At 38.9% G+C, this 27,220-nt stretch overlaps 1 protein-coding gene across 1 annotated transcript; it reads right to left on the reverse strand.

Annotated features, from left to right (window-relative positions):
* On the reverse strand, positions 1 to 27,220 carry tp53inp1 (tumor protein p53 inducible nuclear protein 1). Its single transcript, XM_060824425.1, has 3 exons — positions 26,952 to 27,220; positions 20,416 to 20,755; positions 1 to 2,521 (listed from the first exon to the last, which is right to left on the reverse strand). Exons 1-3 carry the CDS (start codon positions 27,067 to 27,069, stop codon positions 2,272 to 2,274), a joined length of 708 nt encoding a protein of 235 aa, XP_060680408.1. The 5' UTR covers positions 27,070 to 27,220; the 3' UTR covers positions 1 to 2,271.

Genomic DNA, 27,220 nt, shown 5'->3' on the forward strand with positions numbered 1-27,220 from the left:
ACGTAGATGGAAAGACTAGAAAATATTCATTTTTTTAAAAAAAGCAATTTCACTAGTGCAAACTGCACTAGTTAACATTTTGGAATCACTAATAAATAGCCATATACTAAATTAGTAAATAAAATTATATCACTAATTCTACAAGTCTATAAAGTTGACACACTTATTTGGCAAAGTGCTGTATTTATTCTGCAAATTGGATAATGATGCCAGTTAGTCAAATGGCCATAAAGTCCTGAATGAGTTAAAATATCTCCAGGCTTTCTCTCATCAATGATCTGGTTCAAACGAATATAAACTGTACAAAGTAACTCCACAAACAAATTCCTTCCTGTGCATAGTTGCATTGTTTGTCATATTTACAGCATCTGGCTCTTTCATATCTTCTTTACATGTAACACAAAACAATGTACTGACGTAATGAATTTACACTGGAAGGCACATATATAACAAAACCAAACATGAACTCCTGTTCAAAATATTCATCAATCCAAAGCTACAGTTTAATGTCTTTATATGTAACATACACTTTCTTGAAGTAACACGTACAAGCTTTGTTCAATTGTTTTTAGGTTTTTTCTATTATTTTAATCTCATCACAACCAACGTAATCAACTCTCGATGAAATAAGATACAAAGAAGATTTTATAAAAACAAATTAAGTCAGTCAAATGTTATCAACCTGTACAACATCAAAAGCAGTTAACAGTTTGGTTAGACTAAATTATCTTTAACGTCCAACTACAGAGTTTTCTGTACAGCATAAATGTCTGCAAGCATTTCACCAAATATCCAATTAAAGTCTACCACAATGTTATCAGTGATTAATATCCAAAATAATCATGAAAGAGAGATATTATATCACATTTTCTTCACCAGTGTTAAAGTTTATGCATTTTACAAAGATAGACTTAACTCAGTTTTCTGGACAACCCAAGAGGAATTAATGAGGCCTTTCATAAGATTTGCTGGACAGCAAGGTTTTAAAAGTTTCCTCTATCTGTAGAGAAAACAGTGATGTATGAAAGTAGTTGCAAATTTAAAAACAAATCCTGAGGCATGGTTGGATAATTTGATAATGAATTAAAAATTTCATTACAGATAATTTTGTTTATTTATTGTGTGCAAAATCTTAAAAGTTTATTAACTGAAGTACAGTTACTTATTCTAATTTTCCAATTATTTCTTCAAGGTGCTTATCCAGAGTAAAACCTTGTTATATAAAAGCTTTCCTAAGTATGAAATAATAGACAGATATTTGTTTATTATTTCATATGCGCTGCAGTACTAATAAAATCAAGAGAAGATCCACATTGGGAAAATGATTCTTCAGCAGCTACCAGAATCCACACTTACTCAAGACATCACATTTCTCCAAAAGAAAATGCAGGAAAATCTTTGGAAAATGGGACAGACATATATTATTAAATGGAAAGATTTTATAACCATGGCAGGTCCATTACTCTGTAAAATATGAAAACCAGAGTATAGTTGGGGGAAAGTCTTTCATTTAAATACAGAGCACCAAGGTATCATCCATCATCAAAAAGTGTCAAAGCTACAGCAAGTTTATAGGGGTAAAACATGGATAACATAGAAGCATAACATTTTTAGACATATTCAAATTGCCACCAAGAGGGAAGTCATATATGTAGCCCCAAAATTTTTGACTATTTACAAATACCCTGGAGCAATATTAATGCCATCAATCCACAAAAGGTCCATTTCTAAAAAAAAAATGAAATATACATTTACATAGGACTTCCTTGCTGTCACATACAGATATTTAGAAAAAAAATACAATGTACTGTCCCTGAGAATCTGTGTTGCGAAATAAGATAAATCTCACTTCACATAACAAAGCACATCTGAAAGTATCATTCCATCTACCAGGCAACATTTGCTACTGATTATGTTGACAGCATTCACGTTTTATAATATAGCTATACGTTGCACATATGCACGCACAATACAAATACATTTGCACAGATCTTTATTTGGAGATGGAATTCCTAACAAACAAACGAATCCTATATAAGAAAAAGATTGCAAAGAGATTTGTAGATTTTAAGAGTAAAATCCTATCATTCAGAGCAAGGCATTTGGTGATACTGATTTTAAAGCACCCAGAAAGTAGAATAGAAACCCTAAAATACTCCATGTGATTAATGATTGCTAATTTTGTTAAATATGAAATCCTATAAAAAGTTACATATACATACTGTATTTACAACAAAAACGTTGTTTTAAAAATTGAAATAGCAATGACAATTAATAATTATACTGGCGCTGGCAAGGTTGGTGTAGAATATGTCCATTGTGCTTAGCTTGTCGAGAGTTGCACTCTCTAATAAGGTTTTGGCGGCGAATGTTGTTACGGTTAATGAGGTGTTTTGTACCATGTTCTTTACCACGTTGAACATGACGAAGCTGACTGGCTTGTTCTACAAAACTGGTGTGGGTGGCCAGAGTAGCTGCATAGCAGCGAATATGGTGGCCTACTCTGCTAGGGCTTTCAGTCCTAGAATGAGAACATAACATCATTTATACAACCTGTCTTTATCCACGTTATCAAGATAACTCATTACAAATTTAAATTTTACATAAATGTCATGCAGACTATCACAAGTATCATTTTAATCTATTTTTCCCACAGTATTTGATAAGTGCAAAATGCAGCATTTGTTGTGCTATTGAAACTTCCTAATGCTGTTTATTGCCAATGGCTAAAACAATTGAGGAAGTTCTCTTGAACCAAGACACACTGTTTTCAACAACTGCTCCTCACCAAATTACCTGTTCTCTTACCTCTGAAGTAATGTAAATGTTTATTGTACTAGTAACACTCATCTTTTTGTTCACAATGTCAGTGCTCTGCCCATAGCATAGCACAGAGTACAAACTTTAAAAAGTTTGGATCAATTGGTGCTAATAGATGGTAGTAAACAGGAGAAAAGTAAGGAAAACAGTAACATTGCCAAATCTGAAGATTGCAAAGATATACTTAAGAAATATAGGGACTGAGAGACTGATGTGTCAGAGGATGATGCTGCAAAGGTTTAAGTAAGAGCATTTGGTAATGAATTGGTTGTGAGATATTGGATGTGTGTCTTATTGCTCAGCTCAGGACACCAAAACTGCAAACTGGTTCTGGCTTAGCTTGCAAAATTGGTTAGAAAGTGAGATACAATCAGAAGCAGGACAGTGGAATTTGCCACAGGAGCTAAAAATAATGGACCAGATCTTGATATCAGGTGGCAGCAAGTTGTGACTCATCCATGACATGATCTTTGACAGCCAGTCTAACAGTGACAAATTAATAAAGGTATTCAGCATACATGGGGAAACCTGTGGCGGCTCCAGATGGTATGAAGTGACAGAATGTCAATCAGAAAGAGAAGATGACCAAAAAGATCATTTTGGGGTCCTGGATGTGACAATGTAGTGAGGATGGGCATTCTGATAGGTATTTTGTATGGTAGCAACAAAAATTTTAAGTTAGTCAAAACCTTTATTATTGTAGTGTGGACATCTTAAACAAAAACAGAAATTGCTAATGAAACTCAGTAGGTTTGGTAGCATCTGTGTGGAGAACACAGTGAACTTTTCAAGTGTGATGACTCATCAGATTCTGTTTTATTTCTGCTTTATTGTTGGCTGCCTGCAAACCCCCTGTTATGGTAATGTTCTTGGATGTGTTCCTGGGTCTGATGAGTAGTTCTGTGAGGGTCTCATAATGGGGATGCTTTAATCTTCTCTCCATAGGAAAGATGTTGACATTTACCATGACTGATTCTGAACTGGTTAATTACTGTCCATTGCTTGCAAAGAGATTTTGATCCTATTTTGGATTCTTCAACGAAAAGGATTTCAACTGATATTTTCTTCCAGTCTTATACCATGCGTCATCAAGGCTGAGGGGAGCTAGCCAAAGGGATTCAGTGATAGTCCAACTAACCTTCTTGATTTAACCTGGGTTGGGCTAGATTGCTCAGGATTTTTCAACATGTCTTTGCTGATGTAGAAGTTATATTCTCTGCAGACAGCATATTTCCAGGACAGGTATGGAGGTGAAAGCATATTGGGCAATCTGCTACAATAGTATGCTGGATACAAGTAGTATATATTTATAGAAATATTATGTCATCACAGAAAGTAAGGTTGCATCATTTAATCTAGTTAGTCTTGCACATGTGAATGGAAGCAGGACATTTCTCAATAAAACTGTTCAACCTCTATAACAACCTTGTCACTATATCTGTATTTGTGTAAAATTCCAAATAATATGATGGTTATGGTGAAGTAATGTTTTCAAACAGAGAAGTTAGCATGGATGAAAGTATATTAGTGATAATTTATTACAGTAGAGATCAGTTGGTCTTCAATTAATTTGAAGTGTGAACATGATAGGCATGGCTGAGGACAATGTCCAGCTATAGACTCTATCAAGGTGTTCAGATATGAAAGAAACATTGGGCAACTGCTCTCTGTTTGGATCAGCTGGTTTCTGGATTAGGTTGTTCCTCTCCTTTAATTTCTTTTGAAATATTAGGAGATGTTGTTTGTCAGAATCTGCCACTGGAGAAAGTGGATTTACAACTTCCAAATTGTTAGCATGAGCTCAGAAGCTGACCAATTTTTGTTTTGGGTAGCTAAGGCAATGACTTTAGCAATAAAATGAACTGAGAGGCAGACCGTCGACATGAACGCCGATATAACAAGAAAGCCAGACCAGTGCTCTGTAGAAGTCAGAGAGTCACAGAGATGTACAGCATGCAAACAGAATCTTCAGTTCAACTATTCTATGCAGACCAGATATCCTAAATTAATCCAGGCCCATTTGCCGGCATTTAGTCCATATCCCTCTAAACCCTTCCTATTCACATACAAAAAGCAAGTCATTTTTCCAGTATGCCATACATCACCATCAGGTCAATGACTATCACAGGTTTGAGTTGGCATGAAAGCCTGCTTCAGCATACATCACTAACACTGTCTGGTCACAGCCATTCTGGACATCCTGAAAGATATCTTGTTTTTTAGGGATAGTTCATTGGATGATAACGTTATTTTGAGGAAGTTTAAACCATAACAGTTTAGAGATGGTGACAAACTGCTAAAGATGTGGAATTAGAGATAGAGGGAATAGGACAAACGGACACAAAGCAACTGAGACAGTAGGATGTGTTGTTTTTATTCTCAACTCCTGACATAGAAAGAGACAGTTTTACCAGACCAAAATCCAAAACCTCACGCTAATATTCTTGGGCATGAGTTTGAATTTCTCATGAAGTATGATGAAATTTGAATTTGATAAAAGTCTGGAATAAAAGCTAGCCGAATGGTGACTATGTTAAAATCCCATCTGACTCACTAATTTCCTTCAGGGAAGCGAATTCACCACCTTACCTGACCTAGCAATGACCTATCACCTTTACCCCCACCTCCATCTACCTATCGCACTCTCAGCTACCTTCCCCCACCCTACTCCCTCCCATTTATCTCACTAGCCCCTCGGCTCACAGCCTCATTCGTGATGAAGGGCTTTTGCCTCAAATGTCGGTTCTCCTGCTCCTCGGATGCTGCCTGACTTGCTGTGCTTTTCCAGCACCACACTCTCGACCCATAGCAATGAGTTTCAACTTCCCTCTGAACAAGAGATGGGCAATAAATGCAGGCTAGTCCAGTGATGCCCACATCCCATAACAAATTTAAAAAAGAAAAGTGGGTTTCATCATGTTCCTCTTCTGATCCCTACCCAGTGTCTGATGTCAGGAAGGGTTAGCTGATACTTTCCAAAGTCAAACAATCTGACACTAGTGATGGACCTGACAATGCCCAAATTTACACGAGGAATGGCATAGATCCTAGCCTATGAATATATCTCATCAAGTCAGTAATTGAGATTCAATTCAGGAGGAAAATCCATTACATGTGATTTTATAAGACAATTATTAATCAATATTAGGACTATTGCTTTATTATTCTGATGTATCTTTCATGCACAAGTACCTTTATCTTAACCCGTTGGAAATTTATAATTGGTCTTGCTGATTAATGATGTGTAAGATTAGATTAGATTCCCTACAGTATGGAAACAGGCCCTTCAACCCAACAAGTCCATACCGACACTCCGAAAAGTAACCCACCCATTCCCATTCTCCTCCCCTATATTTACTCCTGGCTAATGCACCTAAAACAATAGGCAATTTAGCATGGCCAATTCACCTGCACATCTTGGATTTGGAAGGAAACTGGACTACCAGGAGGAAACCCACGCAGCCATGGGGAGAATGTGCAAACTCCACACAGACAGTCGCCCTAGGCAGGACTTGGACCCTGGTCCCTGGCGCTGTGAGGCTGCAGTGCTAACCACTGAGCCACCATACCACCATGCCACCCCAGTATAATTTCACTATTTTTCATTTTTTCTTTGGCTTGGCATAAATTCGCTATCCTTAATTGTTGCAGAAAAAAAAAGTGGTGTTGAGCTGCCTTCTTGAACCACTGCAGTCCTTAATATGTTGGGGGACATGCACAACACTGTTAAGATGGGAGTTCCAGGATTTGACCCAGCAACATTGTTCCAAGACAGGATGGTGAGTGGTTTGAAGGGAAGGGGGGGGGAATGTGTAGTTGGGTGGTGTTCCCATATATCTGCTGCCCTTATCCTTCCAGGAGGTAGCTGTCATGAATTTGGAAACTGCTGATGAAGGAGCCTTGGTGAGTTGCTTGAATATATCTGTAAATTGTACATATTGCTTCCATTGTGCACTGACGGCAGTGAACATTGAAGGTGGTAGATGGTGTACAAATCAAGAGAATTGCTTTGTCCTGGATGGTATCAAACTTTGCATATTTTCACAGCTGTGCCCATCCAGGCAAGTATTCATTCACATTCTTGATTTGTTCCTGCAGATGGCAGATAAGCACAGGGAAAACAACGGGGAAATGATTTGCCACAGAATTCAAAGCCTCTGACTTGCTCTTGCAGCCACAGTATTTATATAGTTTTATACGTAGTTTTAAAGTTTATGATTGATAGTGGGGAATTCATTAATGGTGTTGCCGTTCAATGTCAAGACAAATTAGATTAGATTCTCTCCTATTTCCTAGATCATTGCCTAGAACTTGTTTTGCCCGAATGTTACTTGCCATATAATCGATTCAAGCCAAGGTGTTGCTCAGGACTGGTTGCTTTAGTATCTGAGTCATTACAAATGGTGCTGCATATTGTGTATTCATCAGCCAACTTCTGACCTTACAATGGAAGGAAGATAATTGATGCAGCAGTTGAAGATCGTACTTGGAGTAAGAGAATTGTCTTTGAGTAACCACAACTATCTTCCTTTGTGCTAAGTATGACTCCAATCTGCAAACAGGTTTTGCTGCTTCACATCAACTTCAGTTTAGCTTGAGATCCTTAATGTCATACTCTGTCAAATGCCGTCTTGATATCAAGGGCAATCATTCTCACCTCTGGAATTCAATTCCTGTGTTTGGACCAAAACTACGAGTTTAGGAGCAGAATGCTCTTGGTGGAACTCAAACTGAGTATCAATGAAAACTTTGCAAGTGTTGCGTGATAGTACTGTCAATGATTTTTTCCGTTGCTGCCGCTGGAGGGAACACTAACTGAACAAAAGTAACTCAACCAATTATAACCCTTTTTGTGAACAGGACATACCACATTATCCACCACTGTTGTAGCTGCCCTGGAACAACTTGGCTAGGGGTACAGTAAGTTCTGGAGTACAAGTCTTCAGTACTATTGCTGGATTGCTGTCTAGGCCAATAGCCTTTGCAATATTCAATGCCTTAGCTATTTCTCAATATCATGTGGAGTGAATCAAATTGTTTAAAAAGACTGATAGCTGTGGCGCTGGAGATCTCAGGAAGAGGACAAGTCCTTTAATGGTAGGTTTATTATAATAAATGGTAAAATTTATCTAGTTGATGACTTTACCAAGTAAGTTTTAAATTGACTTATTTAACAGTTATTTAGTTAAATATTTAATTAGGAAAATGAGAGTGTGGTTTGCAGCTGGAGTTCAATTGCAGAAGAGATATGAAAGAAATAAAAGGCTCAAATAGTTCCAAAATATTGAGAATACCAGTATTTTTAAATAAGTGATAAAGGTGCTGTCCATTTCACCTTCAAATGTTACCATCCAGTGTCTTCCTGCTAAACCTCTTCAGCCCCCTTCCTTTCAAGACCCCGACTTCACTGCCATGACGTGCCTGAAGTGTTCCCTTCCTGCAATTCACATAGCTCTACGTAAAACACTCTTGAAGAAAATTATTACTATAAGTTAGACCTTCTTTGATGATCAAATCTTGCTGCGAGACAGATAGCAGAAAAGGAAATTATGATTTTTAAGATACAGGCAAGGAACCATTGGAACAAGCAAGGGAAGATAGTCAGAGCAAAGTGCCAATGGTGTGGAATGAATACTCCACACTGTTCTAGATATGTACAGCTCCGTCAGCATTCTCGAAGCTTGACATCATCCAGGATAGTTTGTGCACGTTTAGTAGCAGTAATACGATGCAGGCAGAAATTCACCAAGGCTCCTCAGACACAACCTTCCAACCAAAGTCACCATCAACCCACGTTCCTTAATTACCACAGCAGACGTCAGATCAGCCTTCTGAAGTAATCCAGAGGAAGGTGACTGGCCCAGACGGAGTCCCCGGCTGTTCACTCAGATCCTAGGTGGACCAGCTGGTATAAGTATTTGCTGAGATCTTTATCCTTTCCTTGCTGCAATCTGAAGTCCCCACCTGCTTCAGGAAGATCACCATCATCCCAGTACCAAAGAAACACATGCAACGTGCCTCAACGATTACAATTCAGTAGCTCCAACCTCCATAATCATGAAGTGTTTTAAGAGGTTAGTCATGGCCCACATCACTTTTAGCCTCCAAGCCTACCTCGATCCTCTGCAATTTGCCTACTGGCAAAACAGGTCCACAGCTGATGCCATTTTCCTAGCCCTACACCCATCCCCGGAACATCTGCAAAACAAGGACACCTACATCCGGTTCCTACTCACCGACTACAACTCCACCTTTAACACCATAATCCCTGACCAGACTAGTCTGAAAACTCCAAGAACAAAATCTCGGCTCCGCCCTCTGTGACTGGATCCTCAGCTTCCTAACCCACAGACAATAATCAGTGATGATAGACGACAATACCTCCTCCACAATAATCCTCAATACTGGCCTCTTCACAAGGATGCGTACTCATTCCACTCATGTACCTCCCTCTACACACATGACTGTGTGGCCAAATTTCATACAAACGTCATTTACAAGTTTGCTGATGACACTACCGTAGTAGGCCAAATATCAAACAATGATGAGTCGGAATATGGGAAGGGGATAGAGTGCTTGGTGCTGGTGCAATGATAACAATCTCTCGCTCAATATCAGCAAAACAAAAAAAAACTGTTCATGGATTTCAGGAAGAAAGGAGGAGGATCCCTATTTACATCAATGGAGCTGAAGTGGAGAGTGTTGAGAGCGTCAAGTTCCTTAGAGTATGATAAGCAACAATCTGTCTTGGACCACCCATGCAAATGCAATGATAAGGAAGGCACATCAATGCCTCTTCCTCAGTAGGCTTAGGAAATTTGGCATATCCCTAAGGACCCTCACCTACTTTTGCAGATGCACCATAGAAAGCTATTTGTCTTGGTGCATAATGGCCTGGTACATCAACTGCTCTGCCCGGGACCATAAGAAACTACAGAAACTTGTGTGCACAACCCAGACCATCACAGAAGCCAACCTCCCATCCATGGACTCTATTTACACTTTTCACTGCTGCAAAAAGGCTGCCAACATCAAGATCCTGCCCACACCAATAATACTCTCTTCAAACCTCTTCCATCAGGCAAAAGATACAGAAGCTTAAACATACGTACCAACAGGTTGAAGAACAGCTTCTTCCCTGATGTTATTACAGTCCTGAATGGACTTCTCTAATTTCAAATCTAAATGCTGATCTTGCTTTTATGCACCTCCTGTACAGTTGTTACCTTGTATGCCTGACTCTAAGTACCTTCTGACCTGTACATCATTGTTTACTATGATCTGCCTGTACTGCTTGCAAAACAAAACTTTTCAGTGTACTTACATACATGTGACAACAATAAATCAAATCAAACCACTTCTATCTTGAAGGACAAGGGCAACTGGTACACCTCCATTGGCAAGATCCCCTCCACACCACTCCCAATTCAGACTTGGAAATATATCACCATTCCTTCAGCATTGCTGGTTTAAAATCCTGGAACTCCCTCTTTAAACACCACTGCAGGTGTGCACATGTTGTCTAGATTGCACAGATTCTTGAAGGCAACTCATTAACTCTGTTGAAGCAGTTAATTATTATCTGAATATCTAGTAAACATATCCTTTACAATAGATTGTAGAGCTTATGTGAAAAAAAGGGATGCAAATACTTCCACACTACTGGAGGTTCCATGTTTTCTCTCTCAAGCAATGAAGTTACATTTGCAATACATAGACACAACTGAAGAATTAATAGAATTTTGAAAGAGAATCAGCAAAACACCCATCATCTCTTTCGACATTCTAGGGTGAAGGTTATTGGATCCGAAGGATTCATCAACTTTCAGTCCCATTAATTTTTCCAATAGAATCATAGAGATGTTCAGTACAGAAATACTCTATTTATCCCATCCGTGCCCCTCATGATTTTATAAACCTCCATAGGGTCACCTCTCCACCTCTGACGCTCCAGGGAAAATAGCCCCAGCCTGTTCAGCCTCTCCCTTAGCTCAAATCCTCCAACTCTGACAGCATCCTTGTTAATATTTTCTGAACCCTTTCAAGTTTCAGAACATCCTTCTAATGGGAAGGAGACCAGAATTGCATGCGATATTTCAAACGTGGCCCAACCAACGTCCTGTACAGCCGCAACATGACCTCCCAACTCCTATACTCAATACCCTGACCGATAAAGGAAAGCATATCAAACACCTTCTTCACTATCCTATCTGCCTGCGACTCCACTTTCAAGAAACAATGAACCTCACTTCAAGATTTCTTTGTTCAGCAACACTCCCCAGGACCTTATCATTAAGTGTATAAGGCCTGCTAAGATTTGTTTTCCCAAAATGCAGGACCTTGCATTTATTTAAAGTAAATTCTACCTGCCAGTCCTCAGCCCTTTGCCCATCCGATCAAGATCCCATTGTACTCAGAGGTCACCTTCTTCACTGTTCACTACACCTCCAATTTTGGTGTCATCTGCAAACTTACTAACTATAGCTCTTATGTTCACATCCAAATTGTTTATATAAATGTGAAAAGTAGTGGATCCAGCAACTATCCTTGCGGCACAGGCCTCTAGTCTGAAAAGCAACCTTCCATCACCACCCTCTGTCTTCTACCTTTGAGCCAGTTCTGTCTCCAAATGGCTAGTTCTCCTTGTATTCCATGAGATCTAACCTTGCTAACCAGTCTCCATGGAGAACTTTGTCAAATGCCTTACTGAAGTCCATATAGATCACGCCCACCATTCTGCCCTGATCAATCCTGTTCATTACTCAAGTTTGTGAGACATGATTCCCCACGCACAAAGCTATGCTATCTCTAATCAGTCCTTGCCTTTCCAAATACATGTAAATCCTGCCCCTCAGGATTCCCTCCAACAACCTGTCCACCAGCAATGTCAGGCTCACTGGTCTGTAGTTCCCTGGCTTGTCCTTACCACCCTTCTTAAACAGTGGCACCTTGTTAGCCAACCTCTAGTCTTCCAGCACCTCACCTGTGACTACTAATGGTATAACTATTTAAGCAAGGATCCAGGAATAACTTGCTATCTTCCTACAGAGTTCAAGGGTACACCTGATTAGGTCCTGGGAATTTATCCACTTTTATGCATGTCAAGATATCCAGCATTTCCTCCTGTGTAATATGGACATTTTTCAAGATACCACCATCTATTTCCCCCATTCTATAACTTCCATGTCCTTTTCCACAGTAAACACTGATGCTAAATATTCATTTAGTATCTCCCTCATCTCTTGCAGCTCCACACAAAGGTCAACTTGCTGATATTTGAGGGGCCCTATTCTCTCCCTAGTTACCCTTTTTGTCCTTAATGTATTTATAAAAACCCTTTGGATTATCCTTAATCCTATTTGCCAAAGCTATCTCAAGTCTCCTTTGTGCCCTCCTGATTTCCCTCTTAAATATACTCCTACTGCCTTTATACTCTTCCAAGGATTCACTCGATCTCCGCTGTCTATACCTGACATATGCTTCCTTCTGTTTCTTAACCAAAACCTCAATTTCTCTAGTCATCCAGCCTTTCCTACACCTATCAGCCTTTTCTTCATCCTAACAGGAATACACTGTCTCTGGACTCTATCACATTTCTGAAGGCTTCCCATTTTCTAGTCGTCCTGTTACCTGTGAACAATTGTCACCAAATCAGCTTTTGAAAGTTCTTGCCAAATATTGTCAAAATTAGCCTTCCTCCAATTTAGAACTTCAACTTTTCGATCTGTCTATCCTTTTCTTAAATTTTAAAACTAATAGAATTGTGGTCGCTGGCCCCAAAGTGCTCCCCCACTGACACCTCAGTCACCTGCCCTACCTTATTTCCCAAGAGTAAGTCAAGTTTTGCACCTTCTCTAGTAGGTACATCCACATACTGAATCAGAAAATTTTCTTGTACACACTTAAATTCCTCTCCATCTAAATCCTTAACACTGTAGCAGTCCATAGTGATAGAAGTTAAAATTCCTGGCCATAACCATCCTATTATTCTTAAAGATAACTGAAGTTTCCTTATAAATTTGTTTCTCAATTTCCCACTGACTATTAGGTAGTCTATAATACAATCCTAATAGGGTGATCATCCCTTTCTTATTTCCCAGTTCCACCCAAATAACTTCCCTGGATGTATTTTCAGGAATACCCTCCCTAAGTACATCTGTAATGCTATCCCTTATAAAGAATGCCACTTTCCCTCCTCTCTTGCATCGCTTTCTATCCTTCCTATAGCATTTGTATCCTGGAACATTAAACTGCCAGTCCTGTCCATCCCTGAGCCATGTTTCTGTAATTGCTATGATACCCCAGTTCCATGTTCCCAACCATGCCCTGAGTTCATCTGCCTTCCCTGTTAAGCCTCTTGCATTGAAATACATGCAGTTTAACTTCTCAATCCTACCTTGTTCTCTGCCTGCCCTGACTGTTTGACTCACTCCTTTTTCCAACTGTACCAGTCTCAGATTGCATTTTTAAAAAAATAATTCTAATTTGTTTTCGCTCCACACTCTCACTAGACCCTAGAATATTAATTATCTCAGGGATATATTTTATGTCTTGCTCTGTGAAGACAGGCACAAAGTACTTATTTAGCTTATCTGCCACTTCTCCATTTCCTAATATAAACTTAACTGTTTCTGCCTGCAATGAGCACACTTTTGTGAATCTCTTCTATTTTACATACTTGCTTGATTGGCATCACATCTACAAACAAACATTCTCTCCTTCCATCATCAACGTTCAGTAGTAATAGCATTGCAGAAATTCACCAAAGTCCCTTAGATGACATCTTCCAAACTCATGACTGCTAACAATTCAAAGACAAGGGCAGCCAATACATAAGAACATCACTACCTGAAAGTTCCTCTCCAAGCTACTCACCATCCTGATTTAGAAATATAGCCTTCAGGGTCATGGAGTCAAAATCCTCAAACTACTTCCCTAACTGCATTGTTGGTCTATTTACAACATGTAGACTGTAGCACTTCAAGATGGCAGCTCACCATCACCTTCACAAAGACAACTTGGGACAGGCAATAAATACTGGCTTAGCCAGGGATAGCAACATTCCATGAATGAATAAAAAAAACCTATGGAAGTTTTCTAAATCCATTTATGTTCTGCTATTTTACATTCTGCATGAATTCCTCTTTGTTCACCAATTTCTCAGTCCTCCTTTGTAGAGTTCTAAAATTCTCCCAAACCTCAGGCTTACAACTTGTTTGGCAACATTATCTGCCTCCCTTTTTGATTTAAAGTCTATCTTTACCTTCCCTTGTTAGCCAGGGCACTCTCACTTTTGTTACTTAAAAGAATATGTTTTGTTAAAATCAAGAATTAGTTCATTAAGTACTGGCCATTAACTATTTACCATCAAAACAGCTACAGCCAACTTCCTCCTCATATTGATATTGTTTAGCTCAAGAATCTATTTTCAGATCAAACAACATTTTTGTTGAAACATAATGGAAAATTCTATCATATTATGGCCATCATTCCATCAATATTCTTTTACAATCAGATTATTAATTAATCTTTTCAGATTACATAAATGCTACTACTTCTAAAATTATTTTCTAGATCAGTGTTGAGGTAGCAACAAGGGCCAGGTTCTCTTAAACACAATCAAGGAAGTCTTCGTTGACAGCATTGTTGCTCATGAGATTTACTCATTTGAAAAGTAGACTATTTGACTACTTAATGGCCTATAAACCATTTCTACTAATGTCTGTTGCTACTTGCTATTTCTTACCTTCAATCACGTTATACATCCTGTTGTTTTGATTTGACCGTTCCCTTTTTGTCTAACCCTTCCAAATGTTGATCATTCTTTGATATCTAGTTCCCAGTCTTGGTTATTCTGCAGCCATATCTCTGTATTAGCAAATAAATTTTACTTCTACTGGCAATGTCAATTCACCTACCTTGCTGTGAGTGCTGCATGTACACGGATGGAGTGATTAATTCTGCCTTTAACATTATTCCTTAAACTGACCCTGGTTGATTTGAGATTTTGTTTCTATTGCTTTCCACTTTCATTCACAGTTCTTCTACATTCCATATCAGCTTTGTTTTTATTGTGTCTGAATTTCCTTTTGGGTTCCCATCACTGACAAGTTAGACTAACCCTCCCAACAACACCAGCATATTCCCTCGACATTAGGCCCCGTCCTGTCAAGATGTAATCTATCCTTGCACTGGTTCCACCTCGCCCAGAACCAGTCCTGATGTCCCAGAAGTTTAAAGCCCTCTCTCCTGTTTCCATTTTACTAGATATTCATTTGCTCAATCTTCCTAATTCTACATTCACTAGCATGTGGTACTGGGAGCAGCTTGAGATTACTTCATTCAAGGTTCTGTTTTTGAATCTCTTCCTTAGTTCCCCAAATTCTTTCAGGACTTCTTCCCACTTTCTACTCATTTCCTTGTTGCCAGTGTCTATTATGCCCACTAACTGTTTGTGTAAGATTAGATTCCCTACCATGTGGAAACAGGCCCATTGGGCCAACAAGTCCACACCAATCCTCCAAAGAGTAACCGATCTGGACCCATTTCTCACTGACTAATGCACCTAACACTATGGGCAATTTAGCATGGCCAATTCACCTGACCTACACGTTTGGATTGTTGGAGGAAATCGGAGCACCTGGAGGAAACCCACGCAGATACAGGGAGAATGTGCAAACTCCACACAGACAGTCGCCTGAGGCTGGAATCAAACCTCAAACCCGGATCCCTGCTGCTGTGAGGCAGCAGTGCTAACCACTGAGCCACTGTGCCGCCCTGTTCATTCTCTGCTAAAAGAATCTCCTGCATCCAGTTTGTCACATCATCAACCCTGACTCCAGAGAGGCAACATACTGACCTGAAGTGACATCCAGAACCACAGAAACATGTGTCTGTTTCCCCAGGTACCTAAATCACCTATTATTATCCTTCCAAGCTCCTTCCCTTTCCAAGGAGCTGAATCACTTGCAGGACCACAAGTTTGGCTCTTGTTACATTCTTCTGATCATCACCCTCACCAGTATCCAAAATGGAAAAACAATTAGTCTGCAAGATAAAAACAATAAGCCTGCAGAACCTGCTTAATGTCTCCAGACAGTCTAGCGACCAGTCACAAATTTCCTCTGCTTGCTTGGACTTGATCTTTAATGTAACAATTTCATTAAACACGCTATCCACATAGTTTTCAACTTCATAGATGTACCACAGTGACTCCCGCCAAAGCTCAAGTTCCAAAACCCAGAGCTCAAGTTTTTGCAGTTGGACACACTTGCTGCACACTATAATCTCGGCCACATAAACTGTCCTTAACTCATGTGGCACAGGGTAGACATTCCACATAGCCAAGCTATCCTGCCATGCCTTAAGCATACTTTCAGTCTACTTACATTAATGTGGAGATGAAAAAACAGAACTAAAATTACTCATCAGTCGGTTCCAATGAACCTACCTCTATCTCGCTGTCTGCCTTCCTCAACATCTGTTTCCATTTCTGGGATAGGCCCACTCCCAATATCCATGACAAACCAATCGATCCCACAGTTATCTGAACTACCCATCCTCACACCCTGCTTCCTGTAAAGATTTTATTCCATTCTCCCAGTTCCTCTGTCTACATCACGCCTGTTCTGATTATGCCAACTTCGAGAAGGGGCCTCCCAAATGTTCATCTTCTTCTTCAACCAATGATTCCCCAGCACTCTTGTTGATTGAGCCCTCCACCATCTCCTGCACTTCAGCCCTCACCCCCCACCTTCCCTCCCACAACAGTGATAAGTCCCCCTTGACTTCACCTGCCATCCCAACAGCATCCACATCCATAGACCATTAGATGCCACTTCCACCACATCCAGCAGGATGCCACCACCGGACACATTCCTCACCACCTCCCTGTCAGCCTTCTGTAAGGAGAAAGTGAGGACTGCAGACGCTGGAGACCAGACTTGAATTCCTGAAGAAGGGTTTATACCCGAAACGTCAATTCTCCTGCTCCTCGGATGCTGCCTGGCCTGCTGTGTTTTTCCAGCACCACATTTTTCAACTCCAGCCTTCTGTAAGGGCCATTCCCTCCGGCACACCCTGGTCCACTCCTCCTTCACTGCCAAGCACCCCCAAAGCTCCATAGCATCTTCCTCTGCAATCGCAGAAGGTGTAACACCTGTCCATTTACTTCCTCCCTCCTCAGTATCCAAGGACCCAATCACATCTACCAGATGAAGCAGTGCTTTACCTGCATTTGACACAATCTCGTCTACTGCATTCTCTGCTCACAACGTGACCTTCTCTATATTGGGGAAACGAAACGTAGACTGAGTGATTGCTTCACAGAAAATCTATGTTCTGTCTGCAAAAAAGACTGAGTTACTTGCCACTTCAACACACCACTCTGTTCCATGGCCAACATCTCAGTCTCAGGTTTGCTGCAGTGTTCCAGTGCAGATCAGTGCAAGCTGGAAGAACAGCATTTCATTTTCCACTTGGGAACTCTTCTGAACTCAGTACTGAGTTCAACAATTTTAGGGTTTGAGGCACCTTCACATGTGCTTACCCCAATTTCCACACACAAGCCTTGTTATCACAGTCTGCTATTACACATTACCCATCATTAGCCACTAATTGTTCACTAGTAGCTATGCATTCTCCCAGTCTGATGGTTAGCCATTCCTTTGTCCATCTAGTCTTCTTCTCTTTCAGCTCTATCTCCATGTATCGTTCACTCTTTACCACCTCTCCCCACCCTATCTTCTGCCTAAAAACTAACCTTTTCCTAACTCCCATCAGTTCTGAGGAAGGGTCATTGAACCCGAAATGTTAACTTTGATATCTCTCCACAGATGCTGCCAGACCTGCTGATCCTTTCCAGCAAATTCTTTTATGTTTCTGTCTCTCTCTGTCTGACTTACAGTCTTTCTCTTGCCAATTCATCTGGACCAATGGTTATTCTACATATTGATTAATTACTATCTGCTGAATATAGGGAAACTTCCTATTTTGCATAACCATCACACATGGTCTTGGGAAGTTAACACGCCATCATTTTAAGTGTATCAAAAAATATAACGTTCCTATGATTATATGTACTTGCTACAAGTAAGGAATACATAGCCAATTGAATTGGTGCTGTTTTTGAGAGTCTATCAGTGGAAAATTACTTACTTTCTGGAAAGAACTATTCTACAACTCTGTTTGAACAGATTATAAAAAAGTGTGGCTCACACATCAGAGTGATCTGATCAGAGGAATAAAAAACAGCTGCAAAAATATCATACGAGCATTTTAGAAAAAATTAACAAAAGAATAGCTGAAACCATATGGATCCAATTATCCCTTTAAGAAAGCTTTTTTTTCAAATTTTAAACAATGTAAAAGGAACTCTTGTTTAGGTTGAACACATGCACTGCAAAATTAAAGTTAAAAATTAAAATAAAACCAATTTTTTTTGGCAAGTTGTCTAGTAAGGAACACTTTGCCCTGACATTATGTAGTAATCATTCATTGCCACGGCACATTGCATTTATTTTGCATTTCGTGAGAACTGAAAACTTAAAAAGCTTTAAATATGATTTTGGTCTTAAATTGTTGAATAGTCAGTTTTACCATTCAAGTATATTTAATCTGGTCAGGAGAAAGTGAGGACTGCAGATCCTGGAGATCAGAGCTGAAAATGTGTTGCTGGAAAAGCACAGCAGATCAGGCAGCATCCAAGGAGCAGGAGAATCAATGTTTCGGGCATGAGACCTTCTTCAGGAATGAGCTTTTCCAGCAACACATTTTAATCTGATCAGGACTTCCTTACAAGATTTCTTTATTCATCCACACTTTTCAATGCCCACAATGTAAGTTTAAGCTTACAAACAAAAAGACGAAGAGGTGCAATTACATATTCTTAGCAGGCATGTTCCTACATTATAAAAATACCATTAATGTTCAAACTAGATTAACAGTTTGAAATGTATCTTTTCAAATAACACACAAAGTTTCTTTAATCATTTATTGGTAAGGTAAAGTCACCGTAATCTCACCAGACCATGGGCTACTCTTTCATTAGCGAGAGAAACGTCTGGTGGTGGTTTAAACTGGGGGTCACCGTGCCTTAGATAATGGGAGAGATTGAGAAGGTAGGACATACATGGTAACCTCAGCCAGTGCAGGATCTGAGCCCACACAGTTTGGTTTGTGATGCAGAGTGAGGCAATCACACAGCCAACTGATTCAACAAACCTACTGTAGTAAGTACTTATCATCTATCCTTAACTGTTCTCGAGATGGTTACAATGCCATTGTAGAAGTCACATATGGTGAGATTTCCATCCCTGAAGGATAATTGTGAATCTTTGCAATAATCCAAAAGTTTCATGGTCATTACGGATATTGGCTCTTTATTTTGCATTTATTTAAATTGAATTTGAATCTCCACACTGCCAAGATGGGATTCGAGTTCATGCTTTAGAGCATTGATGAGACCACATTTGGCACACTGTATACAGTTTTGGTCACCGTACTTACAAAAGGATGTTAATGCATTGGAAGCAGTTCAGATAAGGTTTACTAGTTAATACCTGAAACAAGTAGATTGCCTGATGATAAAAGGTTCGACAGGTTGAGCCTTTGGAGTTTAGAATTAAGGTGACTTAATTGAAACATATAAAGATCCTGACAGGACTTGACTGAGTGGATGCAATGTCTAGAACTAAGGATCATATTTGAATATAAGAGGCACTCATTTAAAACAGAGATGAAGAATTTTTTTCTCTCAGGGATGTGAATTTTTGACATTCTCCTCCTCAAAATGCAGTAGTCTTTAAATATTTAAACACAGAGGTCGATAGATTCTTGGTTATCAAGGGGTGAAAAATTATTAGGGCTTTTACACCAATGTAGAGTTGAGATTAAAATGAGATCAGCCATGATCATATTGAATACTACAGTAGGCTCAAAGAACAGAGAGTGGTTTACTCTTGTTCCTTGTTCATATGTTTGTATGTCTCCAGACAGAGCTATGGATTACTGGTCCTGTCGGATAACCATAATGTCAGCTAACCCAAGCAAATGTAATCAACTTGATGTTGGTTAGAAAAGGAAATCATGTCTCTTCACCCAACTACATGTAGAGTTTAATATTAAAGTCCAAATAATGTTGATCAAAGGAGTCTTATGTATTTGTTTTATGAAAGATGACAGGTATTCAAGTTCTAAAGAAATATAGTTGCACAATCAAGGCTCAGCTTTTGTGCAACTTTACAATTTTCATTCCTCAACAATTCTTTGGGCAAGACATTATTACTTGAAAATCTAAATATCAATCTGTAGTACAGTTTTGAAATTGCCATTTTTTATTTTTGCAATAAATATTGGGACTACAATAGTCTGTATTTCAGTTCTAGTATCCACCAAGTTCATCACTCAATGTGCTGTGTCTTAGATATTCATGTCTCGAGCTTCTGCTTGATCAAAATAAAGTTTCCATGTTTTGTCATTTAAAGAATGTACATTTTGTAAATTTTAAAAATTAAAATATGATCAGTAGTTCTCTTTTTCATGTAACTCCCAATTTGTATTTTATAAGTTTCAACATCACCATTTCTACAAACCTACCTGATTGTTTCATTCTCATATTCAACAGACCTGCTGTTCTCTCTCATATTGCTTCGGACATTGTGCACTGTATATACAGACATGCTGGGGTGTTCAATAAGAAGATTTTCCATTGGACTGGTCTCCACCTGCACTGGGGCATGGCCACCTGCAGTGAAACATGGGGGAGGGGTAATGAACCAGCTCTCCTCCAAAGTACAGGAGTCAAGCTGAAGAAAGCAAGGGTCACTGCAATTGCCGAGCAACTCAAGAGAAGAGGTTGAAGAGAAAATAGCTGATTTTGGAGAGCTTTCTCTGTCTATGTCATCCAATTCTTCTCTAGAGAATTCAGTGCAAGCATCTAACAAGCAGTTCAAGTTGTGTTAGAGTTAGGAGACAGAAAAAAAAGGGGCATGCAAGTGGCAAAGCATTAAAGTTTAAAAAATGAAGCAGGTATCAGGGATAGGATGAGAAAAGGAAACATTTATTAATTTTATTTTATAATAATCCTGCAGATTATATTCAATACACATTTGTACACACATGTTGACAATAAAGAACAAAGCATTACAATAAGTTATGAACCTATAGGATTTTCCAACCATTAAGTTGTGCCACTTTTAAAAACAAATATTATGAACATGAACTGATGAATACATACTAACCGAGCATGGTTTCAAAACACCATAGTAAACATCTTCCTACAATTAAAGTATACTGTGCCTTCAACATATTTACAGCATTAAATAAAGTCTGCTGTGCCTTCAACACAGCTTGAAGAATGGGAATATTTTATACATTAAAAAAGCATACAATTAAACCTTTTATGCAGCACGTGTCTTTTATGTAATATTAATTTCAATATTATTACATGAATTGTATTAGCAATGACTTTTAAAATTGAGAAAGATGAGTAGAAATGTATGAGTTAAATTTGATACTTGAAATTCCTAATATTATAAATGCTATGATACAATGAGCCTATGAGAAAGTGGCCAAATCAAGAGTACAGTACAGAACTAAGATTAATGATGGCCTGGATTTTTAAAACTATAATGACAGCAAAAACTGTCAGTGTTCACTATCATTACTTTGTGAAACTAACAACAGCTTGGAGTGAACTACACATTTGTAATTAAATGCAAAAATCTGGAAATTGAGGCCACCAAATCCCTCCTCCCTCATATGGGCCCACAATTGATTTCTGCCTGACAACCAGGTCAATGAAAAATCACTGACAAGAGTTTCCTTATTTCCTTTTCATTATTAATTTTGCTGCTAAAAGCTCTTAAAAATTGATGCACCTTGTTGAAGGAGGTACACCTGCGTTTTTAAACAGTATACTAATTAATTTATTTTTGAACAATGTGTCTAATCATGAAAACAGATTTTTCACAGACTCAAGATAATCCAAATTTTTATATTATTTCAGTTTCTACATTAATCCTATTTGTATGTCTCAATCTTTACTTCACCTTCTGCAAAATTTAAATAGGCAAATGATAAACATTGCCTGTTACTTCCTGTTTTGCTGTCTACAGGAATTCTTCAATATGTTTAGTTGTTTGACCTGCTTTGATCTTTACTAGGCACCATTCTCTAGCTAATATCAGAGTGAAATTAATGTCAAAGAATGTGAAACCCACAGCATAGAGATTATTAGATTTTTATGGAAAGTTTTCTTTGAGATTTTTGCGGTGAACAACATTATTTCACTGAAGGCCTCAAGTTCAGTTCTTCCTTTCTGTTGACAGATTATCCTAACTGGTAGTCAAATGGAAATGCTATAGTTGACCTGAGTATCTCCAGACTAGAGCACACAATCCTGATCATCATCCAACAGCCAACTGCTGGAAAAGATGTGTAATACAGGAAAAGGATCAATCCTGGCAACATATATATTTAATAGTATGGTTGCAAATAAATTCCTGGTATTCTTTCACAAGTGGTGCAATGTAGTTGTATGAAGTGTCTTAATTAAATACTTGAGTGCTCTAATTGCATACATACTGTTTTAATATCCAAGGACTTATTATGCAATACAAATTGGTTCCAAGATATGTAAATAGGGGCCATAAGTTCAACTGCACAGTAAGATAAAGCTGGATACAAATGTAGCACAGACAGGATCTCAAATCTGCAGTCAGTAGCAGCTTCACCAAAATAACAACTTGGGAAAAAGTGGTTTTGAAAATTTGTAGAATGGTTCTGTTCGCCAAGCTGGAAGTTTTTGTTGCAAATGTTTCGTCCCCTGGCTAGGCGACATCATCAGTGCTTTGGAGCCTCCTGCGAAGCGCTTCTTTGATGTTTCTTCCGGTATTTATAGTGGTCTGTCCTTGCCGCTACAAAATACCATGCAAGGACTGCCCAAAACACTATATAGGACAAACAGGAAGACAGCTAACAATCCGCATACATGAACATTAACTAGCCACGAAATGACACGACCAGCTATCCCTAGTAGCCACACACACAGACAACAAGCAACATGAATTCGACTGGGACAACACCACTATCACAGGGCAAGCCAGACAGAGAACAGCCAGGGAATTCCTAGAGGCATGGCATTCATCCACAAACTCCATCAACAAACACATCGACCTGGACCCAATATACCAACCACTACAGCGGACAGCTGAAACTGACAACCGGAAGCGGCAAGGACAGACCACTATAAATACCGGAAGAAACATCAAAGAAGCGCTTCGCAGGAGGCTCCAAAGCACTGATGATGTCGCCTAGCCAGGGGACGAAACATTTGCAACAAAAACTTCCAGCTCGGCGAACAGAACCACAACAATGAGCACCCGAGCTACAAATCTTCGCACAAACCTTGAACATTTGTAGAATACCTATAAACAAAAACTGCAAAAATTCCACTGGGAATGCATTTAAAAACCTTTAAAAATCTCATTGCTATATTCTCAACTCTACATCGCTATTTCTATTAGCTTAAAAACAGATTCACTTCATTAAAATTACTGAAAAGAAACTGAGAGTTTACATCTGTTACTCTATTGTAAGATACAAAATAGTTTTGTTTTTACAGATGCACCTGTCCCAGAAGAACTGTATAGTGGTCCATAGAGATCTCAGTAGGAGATTAGCCCGGTAAGCTTGTTTCACCTTTCCACCAGTTTGTTCCTGATCCATATCTCAAACATATTTACCCGCCTTCATTGCGTTTCCCTTGATATTCTTGATTGCAGCCTTGAACATTTAAAGTGACCCAACATTCAGAGGGAATTCCCAATGTCCAACACCCTTTGTACAGAAAATGTGCTTTCTGATTTAATTATAGAGTCATAGAGAAGTACAGCATGGAAACAAACACTTCAACCTAACCCGTCCATGCAGACCAGATATCTCAACCCAATCTAGTCCCACCTGCCAGCATCCAGCCCATATCCCTCCAAACCCTTCCTATTCGTATACCCATTCAGATGCCTTTTAAATGTTGCAATTGTACCAGCCTTCATGACTTCCTCTGGTGAAAACATTGCCCGATTAGGTCTCTTTTATATCTTTCCCCTCTCACCCTAAACCTATGCCCTCTAGTTCTGGATTCCCTGACCCCAGGGAAAAGACTTTGCCTATTTATCTTATCCATGCCCCTCATAATTTTATAAACCTCTATAAAGAAACCTCTCAGCCTCCGCTGCTCCAGGGAAAACAGCCCCAGCCTGTTCAGCCTCTCCCTATAGTTCAAATCCTCCAACCCTAGCAGCATCCTGAATCTTTTCTGAACCCTTTCAAGTTTCACAACATCTTTCCAATAGGAAGGAGACCAGAATTGCAAGCAATATTCCAACAGTGGCCTAACCAATGACCTGTACAGCTGGAACATGACTTCTTAACTGACCAGCTTCAATTTTATAATTAAGCTCTCTTGTTCTGGATCACTTAAACTGAGGGAATAGTTTCAATTTATTTTGTTAAAAAAAATCAAAAGAAAATGCTGTGCTTGAACCTGTGATCAAACCAAAATAAACACCCCAGCTCAGTAGATGTAACTAACGAAGAGAAGCATTTGATACTGGATTTTCATGACATTGAAAAGGACATATTTAATTATCTAATATGAGTTTAGAAGCATCCTTGATTAATAAGAGATCTAAGCTACAGCCTATTTATAGAATAGCCAATTAAAGTTGATTTAAATAAAAATGAAAAATCGAGGCAATTCCATAATAAAATTTATGGAAAGAAACACCAATATTTGTAGATAACTCAATCTCTTAAATTTTTTTTTCTATAAACTCACTGATACGAATATCATTGTCTGGGTCAGCGTGAGTGACTTGAGGGCCATTTTAAGGGCAGTTAAGAGTCAAGCACATTGCTGTGGTTTGGAATCCTGTCAAGGCCAGATCAGGTAAGAATGTCGGATTTCCTTCCCTGAATGACATTAGTGAAACTGATGGGTATTTACAATCAACAACAGTTGCATACTCGCTGATACACATTTTTATATTCTAAGTTTTTATTGAATACAGATTTCACCTTAAGCCATGGTGGGGTTCAAACCCAGATCCCTAAAATACTAGGCTACAACTCTGGTTTACTAGCCTAATGACAATACCACTACTCAACTGGCTACCTTGAAAATCCCTAACTGAAACAATTTGGTTAGAAGCAATTTGGGTAGATGTTTTGTTATGTGCTGTGTCTAATGAGATGTTACACTGCTCTGCTTAAAACAACACAAATAACTAGTGCTATTCTGAATTTGAATTCATTCAGAAATGCTAAGAACCTTGAAATCCGTTGGATGCTATCCGAGTGATACTCTCTAGGTATTGGTCGAGGCAGTAGAAAGATACCTAACATGCACTGCAGCAAAATACATAACTGTGGGTTCCACTCTGATATCTGCTACACTATATGTGGAAATCAATACATGAAAGGTGTTGAAATTCTCTACATGCCACCATCTGACAGGGTAGGCACAGCCTATAATCAATACATTTTTAAAAAATAAAATTTGCGAGGTTGGGGGAAAGAAGGAGTTGGACAGTCTAGAATAATTTGGATGCCTCCCCTCACTGGGGTTATCAGCCTCCAGTTTTGCAATGAATTCTAAATAAAATGAGGAAGTGAAAGCTCACAGTGTCATGAGACTCCTCCTGACTCTGTATATTGTTCATCATTGGCTTGTAACGGGCAAATAAAGGTTCTGCCTGCTCTACCCACAGGTTGAAAGGTCCCAAAAATAATAGCAACTTGTGCAGTTGGCTTCCTGTTGTTTTCCTAAAGTGGGTTTTGCTTGTCTCCTGCCAAAGTGACGGACAGAGCCTGGCTGAACACCTACACATTCTTAAGGCTAGAATATCCTATCTAAAGTAGTAATAAAATGACTACTTTATTTTATTAGTAGTCTGCCTACAAGTTCCAATTGTAAACGATATCATACAAAAAATGGATAATCCTAAAGTATTTAAGATAATGGACTAACTTATTGGAATACACTTCTCATTTACTGAAAATTAAATTATGAACTTTCAATAGGTGTCTGTAGAGTGACATGACAGGAAACAACACAGAGATTATTTGATTGGCATAATTGTAGTCATCGAGTAAAAAGTGAGGTCTGCAGATGCTGGAGATCAGAGCTGAAAATGTGTTGCTGGTTAAAGCACAGCAGGTCAGGCAGCATCCAAGGAACAGGAAATTCGACGTTTCGGGCAAAAGCCCTTCATCAGGAAGGGCTTCCATTCCTGATGAAGGGCTTTTGCCCGAAACGTCGAATTTCCTGTTCCTTGGATGCTGCCTGACCTGCTGCGCTTTAACCAGCAACACATTTTCAGCTTCATAACTGTAGTCATGCAATCTCCTGTTTTGAGGCACTTCGAGGGATTTTACTTCTTATTTCAAATTTTATTTAATGATCTCACTTGTAGTGTTTGTGTTGTGACTCTTCCCACCAAGTCATTTTTACATTGTCTCTAGAAACTGGAGACTTGCTCAAGGGCAACTGAATTCTAATACACAAACTCTCTAGTACCTTGGTCATGTAGTTAATGAAGTGCAGGGCTAACCACTACTGCTGGACCTGAGCCCAACTTTGTTTTCTGTCCATCTTTTACTTCCAACAGGGATTACCCATCAGAAGATTTCTTCCCAGCCCAGAGAAAACTCTTAGCCGATACTTGATTAAGGATAGTTAACACTGTGCAGTTTGGCAATCAAATGATATAATTCATGGTGGGTGTACATGCTACCATTGTGGTATTTAGAGCAAATGAAAATTTAGGAAATACCCAAGCTGTGACACTATAGTAATGTCAATATGTAGACAAAGAAAAAAAACCCTGGTCGTACAAAATACAGCTTTAATGTGATCAAACTTTCAAAACTTCCATGTAAATGATGCTTCAACCTGCTCTAAAAACTTCAGTCATTGTACGATGACTTATAACAAAAAGATAATACTATTCATGTCAATTATATTGCCTTATTAAATGCAAAGAAATCAGGCTACTGCTTAAGCAATAAATACAAAATATGCTATTCACAATAATTGACATTAATTTGTGTTCTGTATCTAATTTTCTCACCTATATAATCGACCAGAATCCATTCGTCATCCTCCTTCTCACAAAGCTCAGGTTCCTGATTTTTGTTTTCAGCATGGTCAAACATTCCAAAGAGCATACTGGAGAAGCGTTGGTACATAGCTTGGTGAAGTCAGTTAGCTCTTCTGTTGTACAGTGGTGCTTGACTGAATGGAGCAACTAATCACTTTAGTGGTGCAAGGAAGTCAGTGAGTGCTCAAAATGCATAGAATTCCAAAATTCTATACAGCGAAGAAATACAAGTTTTCATT

The sequence above is a fragment of the Hemiscyllium ocellatum genome, chromosome 4 (assembly GCF_020745735.1).
Source record: "Hemiscyllium ocellatum isolate sHemOce1 chromosome 4, sHemOce1.pat.X.cur, whole genome shotgun sequence".
NCBI lineage: Eukaryota > Metazoa > Chordata > Chondrichthyes > Orectolobiformes > Hemiscylliidae > Hemiscyllium > Hemiscyllium ocellatum.

Coding starts and splice junctions, on each gene's coding strand:
- tp53inp1 (XM_060824425.1), bottom strand. CDS start 27,069: ATGTACCAACGCTTCTCCAGTATGCTCTTTGGAATGTTTGACCATGCT. Junction 20,756..26,951: donor GATTCTGGTCGATTATATAG/GTGAGAAAATTA, acceptor ACTGCTTGTTAG/ATGCTTGCACTGAATTCTCT. Junction 2,522..20,415: donor TATGAGAATGAAACAATCAG/GTAGGTTTGTAG, acceptor TTCTCATTCTAG/GACTGAAAGCCCTAGCAGAG.